Here is a 23,018-nt window from a genome sequence, read left to right as displayed (position 1 = left end):
TACTTAGATTTATTTTGCATGAAAGAGGGAGATCTCAGAGGACAAACTGTTACCGAAAGACACATTGTTTTCCAGCTCTCGTAAATATTTTGGAATATATTACTGATGGATACAACAAAAAAATGACTATTGTCCTATTGTGACCTCAAAAAGTAGGGTGTTTGGAATATCTAACAATATCATCAAATGAGGACACTGAAGGTAATTGCAAGAATCCGCACTGGGCGGGATTTCACATCTTTTGCTTGTGCTCATTGTACAGATCTCTTGTGTTAATGTTACAGATCCAGATCTCTCTTGTTATTTCTAGAGATCTGTTTTTATTGTTACAGATCCAGATCTCTCTTGTTATTTCTAGAGATCTGTTTTTATTGTTACAGATCCAGATCTCTCTTGTTATTTCTAGAGATCTGTTTTTATTTTAACAGATCCAGATCTCTCTTGTTTTTATTATAGATCTCTTCGGTTATTGTTACAGACCCAGATCGCTCTTATTTCTAGAAATCTGGTTTTATTGTTACAGATCACTCTTGTTATTTCTAGAGATCTGTTTTTATTGTTACAGATCCAGATCTCTCTTGTTATTTCTAGAGATCTGTTTTTATTGTTACAGATCCAGATCTCTCTTGTTATTTCTAGAGATCTGATTTAATTTAACAGATCCAGATCTCTCTTGTTTTTATTATAGATCTCTTTGGTTATTGTTACTGATCAAGAGCTCTCTTATTTCTACTGATCTGTTTTATTGTTGCAGACCCAGATCACGCTCTTGTTTTTGCGACAGATTTCCGCGGTTATTGTTGCAGCTCCAGATCTCTTGTTATTGTTACAGATCTCTGTCCGCCAAATTCTATTAAGCATGGTCTAGCAGAAGCCAGTGGATGTGGTATACTGGATCCCACGGAACGTGGTGTACTAGATCCTACTGGATTTATTGCACCAGATCCTATTGAATATAGTCTACCACTGAACCTGGTGTACAAGATCCCATTGCATGTGGTGATTCAAATCCCACCAAATGTGGTGCACTAGCTCCCACTGAATGAGGTGTACTGGATCCCACTGAACCTTGTGCCGCAGATCCCCCTGAGTGTGGGGTCCTAAACCCCTTTAAATGTGCTGCACCAGCTCCCATTGAAAGATGTGTATTAGATCCCACTAAATGTGGGGTACTAGATGCCACTGAAAGTGGGGTACTAGATGCCACTGAACGTGGGGTACCAGATCCCACTGAACATGGGGTACCAGATGACACTGAAAATGGGGTACCAGATGCCATTAAACATGGGGTATCAGATGCCACTGAACATGGGGTAATAGATCCCACTGAATTTGGGGTACTAGATGCCACTGAACATGGGGTACTAGATCCCACTGAACATGGGGTACCAGAAGACACTGAACATGGGGTACCTGATGCCACTGAATGTGGGGTACCAAATGCCATTGAACGTGGGGTACTAGATGCCACTGAACATGGGGTACCAGATCCCACTGAACATGGGGTACCAGATGACACTGAACATGGGGTACCAGATGACACTGAACATGGGGTACCAGATGCCATTAAACGTGGGGTACCAGATGCCATTGAACGTAGGGTACCAGATGCCACTGAACATGGGGTACCAGATGCCATTGAACATGGTGAACCAGATACCACTTAACATGGGATACTAGATGCCACTGCACGTGGGGTACTAGATGCCACTGAACGTGGTGCACTAGATGCCACTGAACGTTGGCCACCAGATGCCACTGAACATGGTGTATTAGATCTCATTGAACGTGGGGTACTAGATGCCACTGAACGTGAGGTACTAGATGCCACTGAACGTGATGCACTAGATGTCACTGAACGTGGGGTACTAGATGCCACTGAACGTGGGGTACTAGATGCCACTGAACATGGTGTAGTAGATCTCATTGAACGTGGGGTAATAGATGCCACTAAACGTGAGGTACTAGATGCCACTGAATGTGGGGTACTAGATGCTACTGAATGTGGTGTATTAGATCTCATTTAACGTTGGGTACTAGATGCCACTGAATGTGGGGTACTAGATGCCACTGAATGTGGGGTACAAGGTGCTACTGAACGTGGTGTTCTAGATTCCACTGAACGGGGGGTACTAGATGTCACTGAATGTGGGGTACTAGGTGCTACTAAACATGGTGTTCTAGATGCTACTGAACGTGGTGTATTAGATCTCATGTATTAGATCTCATTTAACGTGGGTACTAGATGCCACTGAACGTGGGGTGCTAGATGCCACTGAACGTGGTGCACTAGATGCCACTAAACGTGGTGCACTAGATGCCACTGAACATGGGGTACTAGATGCCACTGAACGTGGTGTATTAGATCTCATTGAATGTGGGGTACTAGATGCCACTGAACGTGGGGTACTAGATGCCACTGAACGTGGGGTACTAGATGCCACTGAACGTGTTGTATTAGATCTCATTGAATGTGGGGCACTAGATCTCACTGAACATGGGGTACTAGATGCCACTGAATGTGGGGTACGAGATGCTATAGAACGTGGTGTTGTAAATGCCACTGAACGTGGTGTATTAGATCTCATTGAACGCGGTGTAATAGATGACACTGAACGAGGTGCACTAGATGGCACTGAACGTGGGGTACTGGATGCCACTGAATGTGGGGTATTAGATCTCACTGAATGTGGGGTGCTAGATGCCACTGAACATGGGGTACTAGATGCCACTAAACGTGGGGTATTAGATGCCACTGAATGTGGGGTATTAGATCTCATTGAATGTGGGGTACTAGATGCCACTGAACATGGGGTACTAGAGGCCACTGAACGTGGGGTACTAGATGCCACTGAACGTGGTGTATTAGATCTCATTGAATGTGGGGTACTAGATGCCACTGAATGTGCGGTACTAGATGCCACTGAACGTGGGGTACTAGATGCCACTGAACGTGGTGTATTAGATCTCATTGAATGTGGGGTACTAGATCTCACTTAACATGGGGTACTAGATGCCACTGAATGTGGGGTACTAGATGCTACTGAACGTGGTGTTCTAAATGCCACTGAACTTGGTGTATTAGATCTGATTGAATGCAGTGTAATATATGGCACTGAACGTGGTGCACTAGATGCCACTGAACGTGGGGTGCTAGATGCCACTGAATGTGGGGTATTAGATCTCATTGAATGTGGGGTACTAGATGCCACTGAATATGGGGTACTAGTTGCCACTGAATGTGAGGTAGTAGGTGCTACTAAATGTGGTGTTCTAGATGTCACTGAACGTGGTGTATTAGATCTCATTGAACGTGGGGTACTAGATGCCACTAAACGTGGGGTACTAGATGCCACTGAACGTGGTGCACTAGATGGCACTGAACGTGGTGCACTAGATGCCACTGAACATGGTGCACTAGATGCCACTGAACGTGGTGTACTAGATGCCACTGAACGTGGTGCACTAGATGCCACTGAACACGGTGTACTAGATGCCACTGAACGTGGTGTATTAAGATCCCATTGAACATGGTGCACTAGATGCCTCTGAACGTGGGGTACTAGATGTCACTGAACGTGGAGTACTAGATGCCACTGAATGGGGCGTATTAGACCCTAAAGAGCCTTTCTGAATCACTTTGAATCGGGTGTCCTAAGTTTAATTGACGCGGGACCCATAATCCCCATGGAAACAATCTGACAAGAAAGCGGGTTCTGCACATCTGGAATATAGCTGTACTGTAGCCCGCGTGGTGGGATCTATAACCAAACCCTACTGTTCTGCTGCTGCCGCTCACCTTGATAATATGCAGCTTGGGTAACAGGTTGCAGTCGGCCAGGGTCAGCTGGTTCCCATCCAGGTACCTCCGGGTGGACACTTGGACCTCCTCTGTGCTGTTGTGGTCGATCTCTTCAGGCAGCGGAGTGGTCAGGTAGTTGTCCAGGCGCTTGAACTCCTTCAGCAGGGCCTTTTCAAAATCTGGCAGAAAGGAAAGGGTTTGTAACATCTGAGAACCACAAGTTCCCCACTGGGGCTGGAGAACAGCATTCAAACACATCTGCTGCCCTGGGATGGGGCAGCTGGAAGAAGGCATACGTTGTCTAATGTACGGAAAACCTACGGCCGTAGCAGGAGCTCCTCTGCTGTCGAGGGACTGCAGCTTTTATGTCGGGATCTGAGGCTGCTATTGCAACATCATCTTCCTATCGAAGGAGAGAAGGCCTACCATTGAGACACGGCGTTATTGAAATATCATCTCCTCTACTGAGATGTGGGACTCAGGGTTCAGTATCCCTTCCGCTGTGAAGATAAACAAGTCCTACCTCTGAACACAGCATCCTCTGTTCATTGATGAACTGAGGCTAATTATCATGATACCAGTACCTTACTTCAAAATTCCCTCCTCCTCAAAGTATCTGCTGCAGCACACAATCTGTATGCTGTATCTGCTGCATCATGGAGTCTGTATGCAGTATCTGCTGCATCATGGAGTCTGTATGCTGTATCTGGTGCAGCATGGGGTCTGTATGCTGTATCTGCTGCAGCATGGGGTCTATATACTGTACCTGCTGCACCATGGAGTCTGTATGCTGTATCTGCTGCAGCATGGAGTCTGTATGCTGTATCGGCTGCAGAATGGAGTCTGTATGTTGTATCTGCTGCATCATGGAGTCTGTATGCTGTATCTGCTGCAGCATGGAGTCTATATGCTGTATCTGGTGCAGCATTGAGTCTGTATGCTGTATCTGCTGCATCATGGAGTCTGTATGCTGTATCTGCTGCAGCATGGAGTCTGTATGCTGTATCTGCTGCAGCACAGAATCTGTATGCTGTATCTGCTGCAGCATGGAGTCTGTATGCTGTATCTGCTGCAGCATGGGGTCTGTATGCTGTATCTACTGCAGCATGGAGTCTGTATGCTGTATCTGCTGCAGCATGGGGTCTGTATGCTGTATCTACTGCACCATGGAGTCTGTATGCTGTATCTGCTGCAGCATGGAGTCTGTATGCTGTATCTGCTGCAGCATGGGGTCTGTATGCTGTATCTACTGCAGCATGGAGTCTGTATGCTGTATCTGCTGCAGCATGGAGTCTGTATGCTGTATCTGCTGTAGCATGGAGTCTGTATGCTGTATCTGTTGCAGCATGGGGTCTGTATTCTGTATCTGCTGCAGCATGGAGTCTGTATGCTGTATCTGCTGCAGCACAGAATCTGTATGCTGTATCTGCTGCAGCATGGAGTCTGTATGCTGTATCTGCTGCAGCATGGGGTCTGTATGCTGTATCTACTGCAGCATGGAGTCTGTATGCTGTATCTGCTGCAGCATGGGGTCTGTATGCTGTATCTACTGCACCATGGAGTCTGTATGCTGTATCTGCTGCAGCATGGAGTCTGTATGCTGTATCTGCTGCAGCATGGGGTCTGTATGCTGTATCTACTGCAGCATGGAGTCTGTATGCTGTATCTGCTGCAGCATGGAGTCTGTATGCTGTATCTGCTGTAGCATGGAGTCTGTATGCTGTATCTATTGCAGCATGGGGTCTGTATTCTGTATCTGCTGCAGCATGGAGTCTGTATGCTGTATCTGCTGCAGCATGGGGTCTGTATGCTGTATCTACTGCAGCATGGAGTCTGTATGCTGTATCTGCTGCAGCATGGGGTCTTTATGCTGTATCTACTGCACCATGGAGTCTGTATGCTGTATCTGCTGCAGCATGGAGTCTGTATGCTGTATCTGCTGCAGCATGGAGACTGTATGCTGTATCTACTGCAGCATGGAGTATGTATGCTGAATCTACTGCAGCATGGAGTCTGTATGCTGTATCTGCTGCAGCATGGTGTCTGTATGCTGTATCTACCGCAACATGGAGTCTGTATGCTGTATCGACTGCAGCATGGAGTCTGTATGCTGTATCTGCTGCAGCATGGAGTCTGTATGCTGTATCTGCTGCAGCATTGAGTCTGTATGCTGTATCTGCTGCATCATGGAGTCTGTATGCTGTATCTGCTGCAGCATGGAGTCTGTATGCTGTATCTGCTGCAGCATGGGGTCTGTATGCTGTATCTACTGCACCATGGAGTCTGTATGCTGTATCTGCTGCAGCATGGAGTCTGTATGCTGTATCTGCTGCAGCATGGGGTCTGTATGCTGTATCTGCTGCAGCATGGAGTCTGTATGCTGTATCTGCTGCAGCATGGAGTCTGTATGCTGTATCTACCGCAGCATGGAGTCTGTATGCTGTATCTGCTGCAGCATGGAGTCTGTATGCTGTATCTACCGCAGCATGGAGTCCGTATGCTGTATCTGCTGCAGCATGGGGTCTGTATGCTGTATCTGCTGCAGCATGGGGTCTGTATGCTGTATCTACTGCAGCATGGAGTCTGTATGCTGTATCTGCTGCATCATGGAGTCTGTATGCTGTATCTGCTGCAGCATGGAGTCTGTATGCTGTATCTGATGCAGCATGGAGTCTGTATGCTGTATCTGCTGCCGCATGGGGTCTGTATGCTGTATCTGCTGCAGCATGGGGTCTGTATGCTGTATCTACTGCAGCATGGAGTCTGTATGCTGTATCTGCTGCATCGTGGAGTCTGTATGCTGTATCTGCTGCAGCATGGAGTCTGTATGCTGTATCTGATGCAGCATGGAGTCTGTATGCTGTATCTGCTGCCGCATGGAGTCTGTATGCTGTATCTGGTGCAGCATTGAGTCTGTGTGCTGTCTCTGATGCAGCATTGAGTCTGTATGCTGTATCTGCTGCAGCATGGAGTCTGTATGCTGTATCTGATGCAGCATGGAGTATGTATGCTGTATCTGCTGCAGCATGGAGTCTGTATGCTGTATCTGCTGCAGCATGTGGTCTGTATGCTGTATCTACTGCACCATGGAGTCTGTATGCTGTATCTGCTGCAGCATGGGGTCTGTATGCTGTATCTACTGCAGCATGGAGTCTGTATGCTGTATCTACTGCAGCATGGAGTCTGTATGCTGTATCTGCTGCAGCATGGTGTCTGTAGGCTGTATCTACCGCAGCATGGAGTCTGTATGCTGTATCGACTGCAGCATGGAGTCTGTATGCTGTATCTGCTGCAGCATGGAGTCTGTATGCTGTATCTGCTGCAGCATGGAGTCTGTATGCTGTATCTGCTGCAGCATGGGGTCTATATGCTGTATCTACTGCACCATGGAGTCTGTATGCTGTATCTGCTGCAGCATGGAGTCTGTATGCTGGATCTGCTGCAGCATGGGGTCTATATGCTGTATCTGCTGCAGCATGGAGTCCGCATGCTGTATCTGCTGCAACATGGGGTCTGTATTCTGTATCTGCTGCAGCATGGGGTCTGTATGCTGTATTTACTGCAGCATGGGGTCTGTATGCTGTATCTACTGCAGCATGGAGTCTGTATGCTGTATCTACTGCAGCATGGAGTCTGTATGCTGTATCTGCTGCAGCATGGTGTCTGTAGGCTGTATCTACCGCAGCATGGAGTCTGTATGCTGTATCGACTGCAGCATGGAGTCTGTATGCTGTATCTGCTGCAGCATGGAGTCTGTATGCTGTATCTGCTGCAGCATGGAGTATGTATGCTGTATCGGATGCAGCATGGAGTCTGTATGCTGTATCTCCTGCAGCATGGAGTCTGTATGCTGTATCTGATGCAGAATGGAGTATGTATGCTGTATCTGATGCAGCATGGAGTCTGTATGCTGTATCTCCTGCAGCATGAAGTCTGTATGCTGTATCTGATGCAGCATGGAGTATGTATGCTGTATCGGATGCAGCATGGAGTCTGTATGCTGTATCTACTGCAGCATGGAGTCTGTATGCTGTATCTGCTGCATCATGGAGTCTGTATGCTGTATCTGCTGCAGCATGGAGTCTGTATGCTGTATCTGATGCAGCATGGAGTCTGTATGCTGTATCTGCTGCCGCATGGGGTCTGTATGCTGTATCTGCTGCAGCATGGGGTCTGTATGCTGTATCTACTGCAGCATGGAGTCTGTATGCTGTATCTGCTGCATCGTGGAGTCTGTATGCTGTATCTGCTGCAGCATGGAGTCTGTATGCTGTATCTGATGCAGCATGGAGTCTGTATGCTGTATCTGCTGCCGCATGGAGTCTGTATGCTGTATCTGGTGCAGCATTGAGTCTGTATGCTGTCTCTGATGCAGCATTGAGTCTGTATGCTGTATCTGCTGCAGCATGGAGTCTGTATGCTGTATCTGATGCAGCATGGAGTATGTATGCTGTATCTGCTGCAGCATGGAGTCTGTATGCTGTATCTGCTGCAGCATGTGGTCTGTATGCTGTATCTACTGCACCATGGAGTCTGTATGCTGTATCTGCTGCAGCATGGGGTCTGTATGCTGTATCTACTGCAGCATGGAGTCTGTATGCTGTATCTACTGCAGCATGGAGTCTGTATGCTGTATCTGCTGCAGCATGGTGTCTGTAGGCTGTATCTACAGCAGCATGGAGTCTGTATGCTGTATCGACTGCAGCATGGAGTCTGTATGCTGTATCTGCTGCAGCATGGAGTCTGTATGCTGTATCTGCTGCAGCATGGAGTCTGTATGCTGTATCTGCTGCAGCATGGGGTCTATATGCTGTATCTACTGCACCATGGAGTCTGTATGCTGTATCTGCTGCAGCATGGAGTCTGTATGCTGGATCTGCTGCAGCATGGGGTCTATATGCTGTATCTGCTGCAGCATGGAGTCCGCATGCTGTATCTGCTGCAACATGGGGTCTGTATTCTGTATCTGCTGCAGCATGGGGTCTGTATGCTGTATTTACTGCAGCATGGAGTATGTATGCTGTATCTGGTGCAGCATTGAGTCTGTATGCTGTCTCTGATGCAGCATGGAGTCTGTATGCTGTATCTGATGCAGCATGGATTCTGTATGCTGTATCTGCTGCAGCATGGAGTCTGTATGCTGTATCTGATGCAGCATGAAGTATGTATGCTGTATCTGATGCAGCATGGAGTCTGTATGCTGTATCTCCTGCAGCATGGAGTCTGTATGCTGTATCTGCTGCAGCATGGAGTCTGTATGCTGTATCTGCTGCAGGATGGAGTCTGTATGCTGTATCTGGTGCACCATGGAGTCTGTATGCTGTATCTGCTGCAGCATGGAGTCTGTATGCTGTATCTGCTGCATGATGGAGTCTGTATGCTGTATCTGGTGCATCATGGAGTCTGTATGCTGTATCTGCTGCAGCATGGAGTCTGTATGCTGTATCTGCTGCAGGATAGAGTCTGTATGCTGTATCTGGTGCACCATGGAGTATGTATGCTGTATCTGATGCAGGATGGAGTCTGTATGCTCTATCTGCTGCAGCATGGAGTCTGTATGCTGTATCTACCGCAGCATGGAGTCTGTATGCTGTATCTACTGCAGCATGGAGTCTGTATGCTGTATCCGATGCAGCAAGGAGTCTGTATGCTGTATCTGCTGCAGCATGGAGTCTGTATGCTGTATCTGATGCAGAATGGAGTCTGTATGCTGTATCTCCTGCAGCATGAAGTCTGTATGCTGTATCTGATGCAGCATGGAGTATGTATGCTGTATCGGATGCAGCATGGAGTCTGTATGCTGTATCTCCTGCAGCATGGAGTCTGTATGCTGTATCTGCTGCAGCATGGAGTCTGTATGCTGTATCTGCTGCAGGATGGAGTCTGTATGCTGTATCTGGTGCACCATGGAGTCTGTATGCTGTATCTGCTGCAGCATGGAGCCTGTATGCTGTATCTGCTGCAGGATGAAGTCTGTATGCTGCAGAAAGGAGTCTGTACACTTTATCTACTGAGGTATGAAGTCTGCTGCTGTTGTTCTTGGAGGTATTAAGCCTACATACTGTGGTGTCTGGTCTCTTCACTGTATCTGCTGCACCATGGAGTCTCCTGTATCCATTGACGCATGCAGTGTTGTTTGAAGCCCCTGCTGTAGCATGAAGTCTGAATGGTGTATCTGCTGCTGCATTGATCTGCTGAGGTAAGGACCATGGGTGACCGAGTGTAGTGTAAAGTAGTATCTGTGTGGAAATCTGCTGCAACCTAGAGTCTGTGTGATCTGCTGGAGCAGAGTCTGTGCTGATATGTAGCCTGCTGCATCTGTAATCTACTGAAGTGCAGCAACTGTTTCTGGATTCCCTTGAAGCATTTTGTCTGTATGATCTTCTGCAGCTTGGAGCCCACACTGGATCCGGACCAGCATGGAGTCTGTATGATCTTCTGCCACACAGTGTATGTGTGATCTGCTGCAGCATAGCACCTCTTATGGATCTGGTCTATTATGGAGACCGTATGATCTCCAGCTTCACGTTATGTGTGTAACCTGTTCCAGCATGGGATATGATGGTGGATCTGGTCTTGCATGGTGTTTGTGTGATTTAGTGCAGCATAGAATCTGAACTGAATCTGGTACAGCATGGTGTCTGTGTGATCTGCTGCAGATGGGATCTGATGGTGGATCTGGTCCAGCATGGTGTCTGTGTAAGTTGCTGCAGATGGGATCTGAAGCTGGATCTAGTCTAGCATTGTGTCCGTGTGATCTGCTGCAGATGGGATCTCATGGTGGATCTGGTCTAGCATAGTGTCTGTGTGATCTGCTGCAGATGGGATCTGAAGGTGCATCTGGTCTAGCATGGTGCCTATGTGATCTGCTGCAGATGGGATCTCATGGTGGATCTGGTCCAGCATGGTGTCTGTGTGATCTGCTGCAGATGGGATCTGAAGGTGGATCTGGTCCTGCATGGTGTCTGTGCGATGTGCTGCAAATGGGATCTGATGGTGGATCTGGTCCAGCATGGTGTCTGTGTGATCAGCTGCAGATGGGATCTGAAATTGGATCTGGTCTAGCATGGTGTATGTGTGATCTGCTGCAGCAGAGAATCTGTGCTGATCTGTAGCGTGATGCATGTGTAATCTACGGAAGTGCAGCAACTGTGTCCGATTTACCTTGAAGCATTATGTCTGTAGGATCTTCCGCAGCATGGAGCCCACACTGGATCCAGACCAGCATGGCATCTGTATTATCTGCTGCCGCACAGTGTATCTGTGATCTGCTGCAGCATAGTGCCTCCTATGGATCTGGTCTAGCATGGTGTTTGTGTGATCTTCTACAGATGGGATCTCATGGTGGATCTGGTCTAGCATGGGTTCTGTGTGATCAGCTGCAGATGGGATCTGAAGTTGGATCTGGTCTAGCATGGTGTATTTGTGATCTGCTGCAGATGGGATCTGAAGGTGGATCTGGTCTAGCATGGTGTCTGTGTGATCTGCTGCAGATGGGATCTGATCGTGGATCTGGTCTAGCATGGTGTCTGTGTGATCTGCTGCAGATGGGATCTGAAGGTGGATCTGATCTAGCATGGTGTTCGTGTATTCTGCTACAGATGGGATCTGATTGTGGATCTGGTCTAGAGTGGTGTCCATGTGATTTGCTGCAGATGGGATCTGATGGTGGATCTGGTCCAGCATGGTGCCTGTGTGATCTGCTACAGATGGGATCTCATTGTGGATTGGGTCTAGTATAGTGTCTGTGTGATCTGCTGAAGATGGGATCTCATGGTAGATCTAGTCTAGCATGGGTTCTGTGTGATCTGCTGCAGATAGAATCTCATGGTGGATCTGGTCTAGCATGGTGCCTGTGTGATCTGCTGCAGATGGGATCTCATGGTGGATTTGGTCTAGCATGGTGTCTGTGTGATCTGCTGAAGATGGGATCTCATGGTGGATCTAGTCTAGCATGGGTGCTGTGTGATCTGCTGCAGATAGAATCTCATGGTGGATCTGGTCTAGCATGGTGTCTGTGTGATCTGCTGAAGATGGGATCTCATGGTGGATCTGGTCTAGCATGGGCTCTGTGTAATCAGTTGCAGTTGGGATCTGACATTGGATCTGGTCTTGCATGGTGTATTTGTGATCTGCTGCAGATGGGATCTGAAGGTGGATCTGGTCTAGCATGGTGTCTGTGTGATATGCTGCATATGAAATCTCATCGTGGATCTGGTCCAGCATGGTGCCTGTGTGATCTGCTGCAGATGGGATCCCATGGTGGATCTGGTCCAGCATGGTGCCTGTGTGACTTGTTGCATATGGGATCTCATGGTGGATCTGGCCCAGCATGGTGTCTGTGTGATCTGGTGCAGATGGGATCTGAAGGTGAATCTGGTCTAGCATGGTGCCTGTGTGATATGCTGAAGATGGGATCTCATGGTGGATTTGGTCTAGCATTGTGTCTGTGTGATCCGCTGAAGATGGGATCTCATGGTGGATCTAGTCTAGCATGGGTTCTGTGTGATCTGCTGTAGATAGCATCTCATGGTGGATCTGGTCTAGCATGGTGCCTGTGTGATCTGCTGCAGATGGGATCTCATGGTGGATTTGGTCTAGCATGGTGTCTGTGTGATGTGCTGAAGATGGGATCTCATGGTGGATCTAGTCTAGCATGGGTGCTGTGTGATCTGCTGCAGATAGAATCTCATGGTGGATCTGGTCTAGCATGGTGTCTGTGTGATCTGCTCAAGATGGGATCTCATGGTGGATCTGGTCTAGCATGGGTTCTGTGTAATCAGCTGCAGTTGGGATCTGACATTGGATCTGGTCTTGCATGGTGTATTTGTGATCTGCTGCAGATGGGATCTGAAGGTGGATCTGGTCTAGCATGGTGTCTGTGTGATATGCTGCATATGAAATCTCATGGTGTATCTGGTCTAGCATGGTGTCTGTGTGATCTGCTGCAGTTGGGATCTCATGGTGGATCTGGTCTAGCATGGTGTCAGTGTGATCTGCTACAGATGGGATCTGATGGTGAATCTGGTCTAGCATGGTGTCCATGTGATCTTCTGCAGATGGGATCTCAGGTTGGATCTGTCTAGCATGGTGTCAGTGTGATCTGTTCCAGATGGGATCTCATGGTAGATCTGGTCTAGCATGGTGTCCATGTGATCGGCTGCAGATGGGATCTGAAGGTGGATCTGGTCCAGCCTTTTGCCTGTGTGATCTGCTACAGATGGGATCTCATGGTGGATCTGGTCCAGCATGGTGTCTGTGTGATCTGCTGAAGGTGGATCTGGTCTAGCATGGTGCCTGTGTGATCTGCTACAGATGGGATCTCGTGGTGGATCTGGTCTAGCATGGTGTCTGTGTGATCTGCTGCAGATGGGATCTGAAGTTGGATCTTGTCTAGCATGGTGCCTGTGTGATCTGCTGCGGATGGAATCTCATGGTGGATATGGTCTAGCATGGTGCCTGTGTGATCTGCTGCAGATGGGATCTGAAGGTGGATCTGGTCTAGCATGGTGCATGTGTTATCTGCTGCAGTAAGAATCTCATGGTGGATCTGGTCTAGCATGGTGCCTGTGTGATCTGCTGCAGATGGGATCTCATGGTGGATCTGGTCTAGCATGGTGTCTGTTTGGTCTGCTGCAGACAGGATCTCATGGTGGATCTGGTCTAGCATGGTGTCTGTGTGATCTGCTGTAGATTGGATCTTTAGGTGGATCTGGTCTAGCATGGTGTCTGTGGGATCTGCTGCAGATGGAATCTCATGGTGGATCTGGTCCAGCATGATGCCTGTGTGATCTGCTGCAGATGGGATCTCATTTTGGATCTGGCCCAACATGGCGCCTGTGTGATCTGCTGCAGATGGGATCTCATGGTGGATCTGGTCCAGCATGGTGTCTGTGTGATCTGCTGCAGATGGGATCTGATGGTGGATCTGGTCTAGCATGGTGCCTGTGTGATCTGCTGCAGATGGGATCTCATGGTGGATCTGGTCTATCGTGGTGTCTGTGTGATCTGCTGCAGATAAGATCTGAAGTTGGATCTGGTCTAGCAAGGTGCCTGCGTGATCTGCTGCAGATGGGATCTCATGGTGGATCTGGTCTAGCATGGTGTCTGTGTGATCTGCTGCAGATGGGATCTCATGGTGGATCTGGTCTAGCATGGTGTCTGTGTGATCTGCTGCAGATGGGATCTCAGGTTGGATCTGTCTAGCATGGTGTCAGTGTGATCTGTTCCAGATGGGATCTCATGGTAGATCTGGTCTAGCATGGTGTCCATGTGATCGGCTGCAGATGGGATCTGAAGGTGGATCTGGTCCAGCCTTTTGCCTGTGTGATCTGCTACAGATGGGATCTCATGGTGGATCTGGTCCAGCATGGTGTCTGTGTGATCTGCTGAAGGTGGATCTGGTCTAGCATGGTGCCTGTGTGATCTGCTACAGATGGGATCTCATGGTGGATCTGGTCTAGCATGGTGTCTGTGTGATCTGCTGCAGATGGGATCTGAAGTTGGATCTTGTCTAGCATGGTGCCTGTGTGATTGCTGCAGATGGGATCTCATGGTGTATCTGGTCTAGCATGGTGTCTTTTTGATCTGCTGCAGATGGGATCTCATTGTGGATCTGGTCTAGCATGGTGTCTGTGTGATCTGCTGCGGATGGTATCTCATGTTGGATCTGTTCTAGCATGGTGTCTGTGTGATCTGCTGCAGATGGGATCTCAGGTTGGAGTCGGTCTAGCATGGTGTTCATGTGATCTGTTGCAGATTTCGGATTCTTACTGATATTTGCTTCTTTCCGGGTGTTCTTGATGTACGCTGAGAACTTGGCGAAGATGTTGCTTCCCACGTCAAAGGACTCCTTGTTTTTGGGGCTCAGGTGCGGATATCTGTTCAATAAAGAAATAGATGGGTGAGTGTGAACCACATGCTCTGGGCTGCTCACCAGAAGTCACCAGGGCTCACCTGCTTGTGACACTCACTGACAGACAGTGTGGGATACAGCAGTACCAGTGGAACACTAATGGTGTCATGGGACCCAGTGCTAAGAGGGGAACTTCCTTCCCCCCAGGCAGTATAGGAAAAGACAGCCCTCTGTGGAGTGCAGTGGCCCCCTCACACCCCAGGGCCACTGCCAGCACACTTTATGGACTAGTGATGGCTACACAACCTGGCCACCTGACTCCACATCATCACGGAGACCGCAGGTCCAGCCATTGGGGTTTCCATAACCGCAGATAACATGTGTTAGTCTAATTAGCATGATGGACCAGGCATTTTAGTGCATACTTGCCAACATTCAGTGACCAACAAGAGGTACGATTTTTGGAGCATTAAAACACTCACTAGCATGATGACGACATCACACATCTTTTGGCCCAACAATGACCTAAAAGGAAATGTCATTACTTGGCTTCCGGTCTACATCAAAGGCACATGGCTGTTGACCCAGGTGACGTCATGAGGAACAGATGTCATGACATTAAAAAATGTACCTTTGAGCAGTGTGGCAGGGTGCAACCCTGGTAACAGCCTTTCATCAGTGAACACACCTGTGTGGTGCAGCCATGTCTGTCACCGACTCCTGGGACCCCTCGAGGTCTGAACGTCAGAACTCTACAAGACTTCCATGTACTTACTGGTGAGTCCCTCCTGCATCCTCAAAAGCAGGAGCAGGAACCAGAGGAACTTATAGGCATTCGTTGTTGCTGAAACGCTTTTATGGCTGGTAATCATGTTATTGCATGGAAACAAAATAAGACTACAAAAGCCAAAATGCAAAGAAATCCACCGAATAAAAAAAAATATATATATATATAATTTACTTATTATGCATTAATAATGTGTAAAAGTGATGTCACGAACTGATTAAAAGTAATGTAATCATATTTTAAGAAAAATAAATTGACCATAATTTTGCATTAAAAAAAATTAAATATGGTAAAATAAAATTTAAAATGTTTCACTTTTAGAGTTTTTTTTACACTAAATTTAAATTATTTATATTTGTAAATATTCGAAATAATGTCATTTAACCTATGGACTGCCATTATCGTCTATGGCAGGTTGTTGCAGTACTTGTGAGTGATTTACTCCAGCTCTGAGGTGGGGTACACTTACCACTGTTTTGGGTCCTTCTGGCAGAAGTAACGATAGAGGCGCATGTTAGAAATGAGGGGACTCTGGTTGGCGCAGGCAAGTACCAGCGACAAGCAGGGACCCTTTACTTCCAGTCAGGGCGAAGGATGACTCCTTAGAATAACCCCTTCTCACCCTCTAGGTGCGTGGCTCGAGCAGTCTAGGCTAAACTTCAGGGCGTACACGGTTAAGCACTTGCAATTATACACACAGTAAATATTTTGCATGCACCACGAATGGACACCAATCAGGTTGTATACAAAAATAAGGCTTTTATATATTTTCAGCAGATTTAGTACATGACCCAGTAACGGTGAAACGGTGGGGCCACGATCTCTATGAATACGGAAAGTTCTCTTTATACGGAAAGTTCCTATGTGGGCAACAAGGTGAACTGTGGGCCTCAGCGCACTTCGCGCTGAGGCGGCAACCGGGAGGCACGCGTCAGACGGCAGGGAAAACAGAACGTTGTGGACCCTGGATCCGATGCGAGCTCGCGGTCGAGTTCGTAGGTACAGCACCTTGGCTTCTTTTCGTGAAGGCAGGTGAGGGACACTCAGCGGCCCTGTCAGAAGGGCGAGGCGGCGTCCGGGGCTTCCACGCTTCACGAGAGGGGTCTGGTCCTTCAGGCTCACAGCAAGAGCGGGGTGTTACGGGTTGGCAAGTGAGCAAAGCGGGGCAGCCGGGCACGCTTTCTACGTCCGGGCCGTCAGAGGCTTGAAGATTCCGGCGGGAGGGGTGAAGGTACGCAGCGAGCCTCCGGCAAGCGAGGTGACGGGGGCAGCCCAGCACGGCGTAGGGAGAGCGGCTCAGATCGAGCGAGGCTCTTCCCAAGGCAGGGGCGGCTAAGCAGTCCGGTCACGGCTCAAGAAGGGACTGGGGGGCACGAGAGTCACGGCTCCGGCGAGGGAAGGAACACCACAGTCCCGCGGTGGGCGAGTGAAGGTCAGGTTGAGCCCAATGGTCCTGGGGCTCAGTTCAGGGGGCAAGCTCGCTTCCAAGCCCTTGGAGATCGTTTTGAAAAGCACAAGTTTCTTGAAAGTAAAAATAAAGCAAAGTCTCTAGCAAAAGGTTCCTCTTCTCCCCTTCGGCAGCAAGGTCACCACTGCAGGCCAGTCCCCCAGGATAGGGACAGTCTTCCTCCTTACAGCTTTCCTGGCGCCTCCTCCTCAGGCAGAGATTCTTCTTGGTTCAAAGCGGATCTGATTTCTTAGGAGCAGGGCTCCTACATTTATACTGCATTTCTTTTGTTCTCCCAGGCCAGGGGGGCCCTTGCCTAGTTCAGTCCAGTTCTGGAGCACTTTGTTGACGCGAAGCAGGCTTCTTCTTTCAGAGTGCAGGGCAGAGTGATCAGACGCTCCACAGGGGGCAGAGCCGGCATTGTGGTGGCAGAGCACAGTCCTATTCAGAGTCCAGGTGTACTCCTCCCACCCATCTACCTGCCAATCGTCCTATTCCCCAAAAGGCTACCTAGCCCTCCCTATCTGGGTTCCCCCAGCCCTGTCACTCACGCAAGCCAGACAGCAGATACACATCACGCAGAGGCGGGCTGAAATGGTTAGGCAAGCAAAGGCCAACTTTCTAAAAGTGGCATTTGCAAACGCAGAATATTAAAATAAACCTTACGAAAAGATGTACCTTATTATTCCGAGTTCAGGCATACTAAACTCGATCTACTACCATGTTCCCTGGGTCGGTTAGGATCATAGGATGTAACAATCCTAACCGCCCATTCTGGCCTATGAGAACAGGGTAGCTTTACAATAGTGAAAAAACGAAAATGGCTGTAATTCACTATTAGGACATGCCACACACATCAGGCTTGTCCTATCTTATGCTTACAATGCACCCTGCCCTTGGGCCTACCATAGGGGTGACTAACATGAAGTTAAGGGAAGGTTTAGGGACTGGCAAGTGTGTGCACTTGCCAGTCAGCATGTCAGTACCAGACTGCACGCAGGTTCTGCAATGGCAGACCCTAGAAACATTTTTACCAGGCCGCTTCTGTGGGTGGCACAACCAGTGCTGCAAGCCCACCAGCGGTATTCGTATTTACATGCCCTGGCACTCCTGGTGCACTTTACTGGGGTCTGACAGTAAACCAAATAAGCCAATCATGGAATCCAACCAACATATACATTTTACATAGGGAGCACTTGCACTGTGGAACTGGTTGGCAGTGGCACAGTGCGCTGAGCGGCCAACACCATAAAAACACATGAGGCACAGTGACAAAAAGTGGAAGGGAGACTCACGCCAAGGTGCCAGGTCTAACAGCGCAGCTTGGGAATAGGAGTCGACTCACTCTTTTGAGGGGGGTGCATGTGCCTCCCGCACCCCTCACTACCTCTCCCTTAACCTCCCCTTACTCCTCCCTAAATCTACCTTTTAGTTGTAAATATTCCTCATTTTCTAGTCACCTCCCCTGTCCCTTCTATATTTACTACTTGCTTGTATACCTTCTTGTGCAGACTCCACAGTCGCGGCGGGATATCCCCACAGAGATAGATATTGCAGTCGGAGGCGCAGACCTGCACACGTTGGTGTGTCAATGGCATGTTGTAGTGTGTTTGTAGTACTATTGCACCAGACACTGTGAACGGGCCCCACAGTTCCTGGTGTTCTGGGGGTGATTTATTCTCCCCAAGGGAGGGAACTCTTTGTGTGATCTTGTGTACTCGCGCTTTAAACACATCTTTACCAGCCAGGGCAGTGCCAATAAAGATGGCCACGTGCGAAAGGTCCTCCGATATACGGGTCTTTGGCTCAGTCTGTCCAGCCTCTGCCACGGGGCACAGACCCTCACTATGGTGATGGCCTGGGAGCCCCTTGGACTGGCTCTGCCTGTCCAACCCCTGCTGCGGGGCACAGTCCCTTCCCATGGTAATGGCCTGGGAGCCCCTTGGACTGGCTCAGTCTGTCCAACCTCTGCTGAGGGGCACCAACCCTTCCTATGGTAAGGGCCTGGGAGCCCCTTGGGCTGGCTCAGTTTGTCCAACCCCTGCTCTAAGGGAACAGCCTCTCACTATGGTGATGCCCTGGGAGCCCCTTGGAGGGTGTTTTTTTACCTATGATCTGGGGCAGAGTGAGGGTGTTGTAACCGGCTGCTAGCTGTAATGCATCCTCTCCATAGATTCCCTGCTCCCTGCTGCTCAGCCAGGGTGTGATGCCGGGGAATGTTTATGAGTGCCTGGAGGAGGCCAGTGAGAGAGAGTGGACTGAGCAGTAAGGATGCTGATCTAGTGGGATACTTACCTTATAACTTGTAACCTGTAACCTAAGCTATAACTACTTCTGTAAACCCACAACTTATTAATCTACATGAACTGGCTACCTGAGTCCGGCCTAACAAGAGGGCACCATTCAATCACAGCAGAAGCCTTTCCTCCAGGACCTGAGTCACTGGATGGTATCTGGTGACATCTGTGGCTATTCACAGGCCCATGAGGACTTGCACTAGGGCACGCTGGTGGGTACCTGGTTAGGCTCTTTGGAAGCCTGCCAGGCAGCGCTAACTCCAAGAAGTGATCGTGGGACACTGCATGACACAAGTAACCGCAAGCAGTGTCCACCGAGAGCTACGTGTCGTGAAAGGAACATGTAGGTAATTCAGTCACACCCGGGAAAATATGGAGGCTAAGATTGCGAAATACACAGAAAGGCCCCCCAGGCACAAATATAGTGCTTAGAAGGTGAAATAAATAGCACGTGGCACTAAGACCAGTGTTTCCCACTGAGAAGGGCTGCGGCGTCCTCGGGCACAGTTGGGAGTGTTGTGATGCCAGGGCTCTTCCAGAACAAATATTAAGGATTTGTCAAGTCTGCCATGACACCTTTGACCTTTGCCTGGGTCTCTCAGTGACAGGGTCCGAGGAGAGTCAAAGTCAAAGGTGGACTAAAGACGGCCTGGACTCTGGCTCCTGCCAGTGGTGCAAAGAGTGGGTCAATAACAGTCTGTCAGGGACAGAACTCTGCACTTGTTTCAGTTTCTAAAGAAGCTTTAATGCCCAGTCAAGGGAAGTGGGCGTGGTGGCTCCTTGTGGATAACTGAGGCTGACAGACCAGAGGAGCGGCCCTGCGGGAAGAAGAGGAGCTGGTCTGCTGAGTGGAGCTACCCACGACCTAGCCGGTGCTTAATTTGTAAAACAATGAGTGCAGGTGCCCAATAAGCTCTGCTCAGAAGCCCTCAGTTGTGTTAATAAATGTCAGTATGCCGAATGCCAAGGCTGTAGAATCTTCAAACAATCTCAGGCCTCTTTAATCCTCTACCAGACACTCCCGGTCTCCTCTTGTGATGGTTTTACATCTTTCTCTTCCTTCTTCTTTCCCCTTTGTGTGGTTTTCCCTCTTTTGCTCTTGGGAAATGTCTTATCAGGAACTCAAAAATGAGAGCCAGTGGCTGCCACCGGCAACCACCTGCTCAAGCACTGGATCAGACTGCAATGCTCAGCTGAGGCTTCAGTCTGTATTAGGCATAGTCAAGTGTTATTCAGATAATATGCGATATTCTACTGTAAGCAAAACACAAAACAGTTCATATGCAAATCAAATTCTTTATATATAAATTACGTCATTCATATATCAATGCATCAATATTTTATGGAAGGCCGTCAAGCAATAGTGTAATAATAAAAGTGACACAGTGAAAAGTAAGAGCTCAGTGACAATGTGCGTGATATGTACAATAGTTTAAAATCTAGAAAATTTGAAAATGGCCAGCGGATTAAATAGTTATAGTAAAGCTGCGTGATGGAAGAGTTCCTTTTGGCGCAGGTTCTATGTACTGGTCCACATAATAGTCGACGTTTCAACCCTTGTGCTGCGCTAATGTAAGGTCAGTACGGGTCTTCATCAGGACAAAAGGCAAACAGTGACGGCCTTGTTGCGATGGAAACTCAAAAAGGGCCCTTTGTAGGGATGCCGATCCGGTAAGATCAGGAAGGACTTCAAACGGATGATTACGTTGTGGGGGCCTCAGAGGTATATCCGATGAACCACAAGTCAGGTATCAGTCGGTGCTTGTCAATGATATCTCTTTCAATATGGAATGCCGTCTCTATTCACGGTGCTTCTAATTTGGTCACTCGGGCGACAGGCAATGTTTTCTCTGCTCGTCTAGAGCGACGAAAACTCACTGAGACGGCAGGCAAAGAGTCCGGGCTCGTCTGTGGTATGCGGCAGCTGGAGAGAGGGTCAGCCCTGGAGCCACAAAGACCCGCAGCCCAGCTGACCAGGAACAAACCCCCAGAGGGGAGATTGAGCAGAGACTCTTCTCACCTATGACGCCACTACACCTGAGAACAGCCACCTACCTGAGGATAGGAGAGAGTGATGGTTCCATGAACCAAGGTGTGCTGAAGATACCCCAGCCTTGACTCTGCCGTGAATCCTAGCCTCAGCTTACCTCTGGAGAATTGTGTTGTGATAAAGAAGACAGACTACCCCCAGGCCACTTTTCCCAGGTCCTCTGGTGAGTCATGCAGTGTGTATCTCTGGCTGATCTGAAATATGGGCTCCTAGAACAACATGTCTAATGTGTGGGGCACCCACATTATTGTATTTCAAACAATTGCTATCAACACCATGCGCCCAACAAGCAGCAGGGTGCTGCTATCTCCATCGAGGGCCCTAAAACCCTTGCGAACCACCAGCATGCTGCCCAGACCTGAACTCCTTAACCAGTGCAACCCCCTATTGGTCACCTGAGTCCTTCTTCAGTGACCCACCATCCTCACCAATGCCTGGGGACGTGGGCTGCGGAACACTGAACGCATTTTGAACTAAGGTAAGGGAGGGTGCCCACTGTGCATCACACGTCTTAACTCTCCGCTATGCTTAACCTTAGAGATCTTTTTGGGTCAATTCCTGCACCTTGGGCAGAACCGCAGGTTGCCTTGATGATCACCTCCTCTGTCAGTGCAATACGACCTAGTCTGCCAGACAGCGCGTCTGCAATATCGGATAGGAGGTTTGCTGGTTCCCCATCAGCTACAAGAGAACACGGATTGTTCTCCGTAGCCCAAGCCTCACCAGTTGCTTACACTTCATATCGGCCTGATACCTTCACATGTATCCACTCTGGCTACTGGGCTAGCACAACACAGGAAAGGACTGTGAATGTATCTCCTTTGTTCTTTTTAAAAAAAATAGTACAAGAAGATTTATAAATTTGGCAAGAAGTCTGTAGGGCTCTGCCAAGTGATTGGTCACCTGTCCACCGCCAGTCCTGAAGAGGCCTGCAAGTCTATAAAGGCCGAAACGCATCACCAACTATTCTTTTGGAGGGGTCAACTAAAGATGAATTTTCATAATTTTCCATAGTGGGGAACTGCATAACTTGGCACACAAAGAAGCTATTTGTTTATTACCCTTGTTACCTCTGAGTGGATTATGAACATTTGAAGGACATTCATAAACACAATTTATTTTTTCAAAGGGAGTGGTCGGGATGGCCAAGGAAGGACCACAGAATGTGTCTATGTTCTCTGTGATTACATGAGAATTTGTAAACATTTATTATGTTTGTTTCTGTATATATAATTTTACAATTTTCTTCTATTGAAACACCCTCAAATGGATTATAAGAAAAATTAATGCACCAAGGGTTGTGTACAAAGATATATGGCATTTGTTAGTTAATTTAATTTAGTTTTACACAATTTACAGTTGTGCTTGATAAACAAATAAGTATTGTTTGGCATATATAAACGTACAGTGTACATCTGTTCCCGCACTCCCATTTTCCTATGGTCGGTGTGTTAGCCCTAAAGGGGCAGTGACAAAAGGGCACCCCCTGTTTTTGAACTGAATAAACAGCCAGAGAGGCAGCAGAGCAACACTGTGAACCCCACGGGCCACCGCCTGGGAGCTGGAGGGACAGTGAAAGGCTAGAAGCAGAGCTGTGGTGTGAAGCCATCGACGAGCATCAGTTTATCCACAGCGGTACATTATTATGTCACACGCAATGGGCATTTCACTCAAAGGTTATATTTATATTTAGCAAATATGGGCTCATATCACCGGTTCAGGAGATGCGATGATCTTTGGTTCTGCCTTGGTATTCATCTTTTGCACATATTTTCTTTCC

General features: G+C 48.3%; 1 protein-coding gene across 6 annotated transcripts in view; it reads right to left on the bottom strand.

Moving 5' to 3' along the window:
• CLIC2 (CLIC family member 2) overlaps positions 1–23,018 on the bottom strand; it is a 91,253-nt gene that overhangs the window by 14,467 nt on the left and 53,768 nt on the right. For all 6 annotated transcript variants that reach the window (XR_014969983.1, XR_014969984.1, XR_014969985.1 and 3 more), the window contains exons 4-5: positions 14,576–14,682; positions 3,800–3,981 (exon numbers count right to left, since the gene is read on the bottom strand). Coding sequence is in view for 1 of the 6 variants with exons in the window: in XM_085630335.1 (XP_085486461.1) it covers positions 3,800–3,981; positions 14,576–14,682 (289 nt within the window). In the remaining 5 variants the exon portion in view is untranslated. The remainder of the gene's footprint in view (positions 1–3,799; positions 3,982–14,575; positions 14,683–23,018) is intronic.

Source organism: Triturus cristatus, chromosome 10 (genome assembly GCF_964204655.1).
Source record: "Triturus cristatus chromosome 10, aTriCri1.1, whole genome shotgun sequence".
In the NCBI taxonomy this organism is placed as follows: Eukaryota; Metazoa; Chordata; class Amphibia; order Caudata; family Salamandridae; genus Triturus; species Triturus cristatus.
This window is presented reverse-complemented; position numbering and strand designations above follow the sequence as displayed.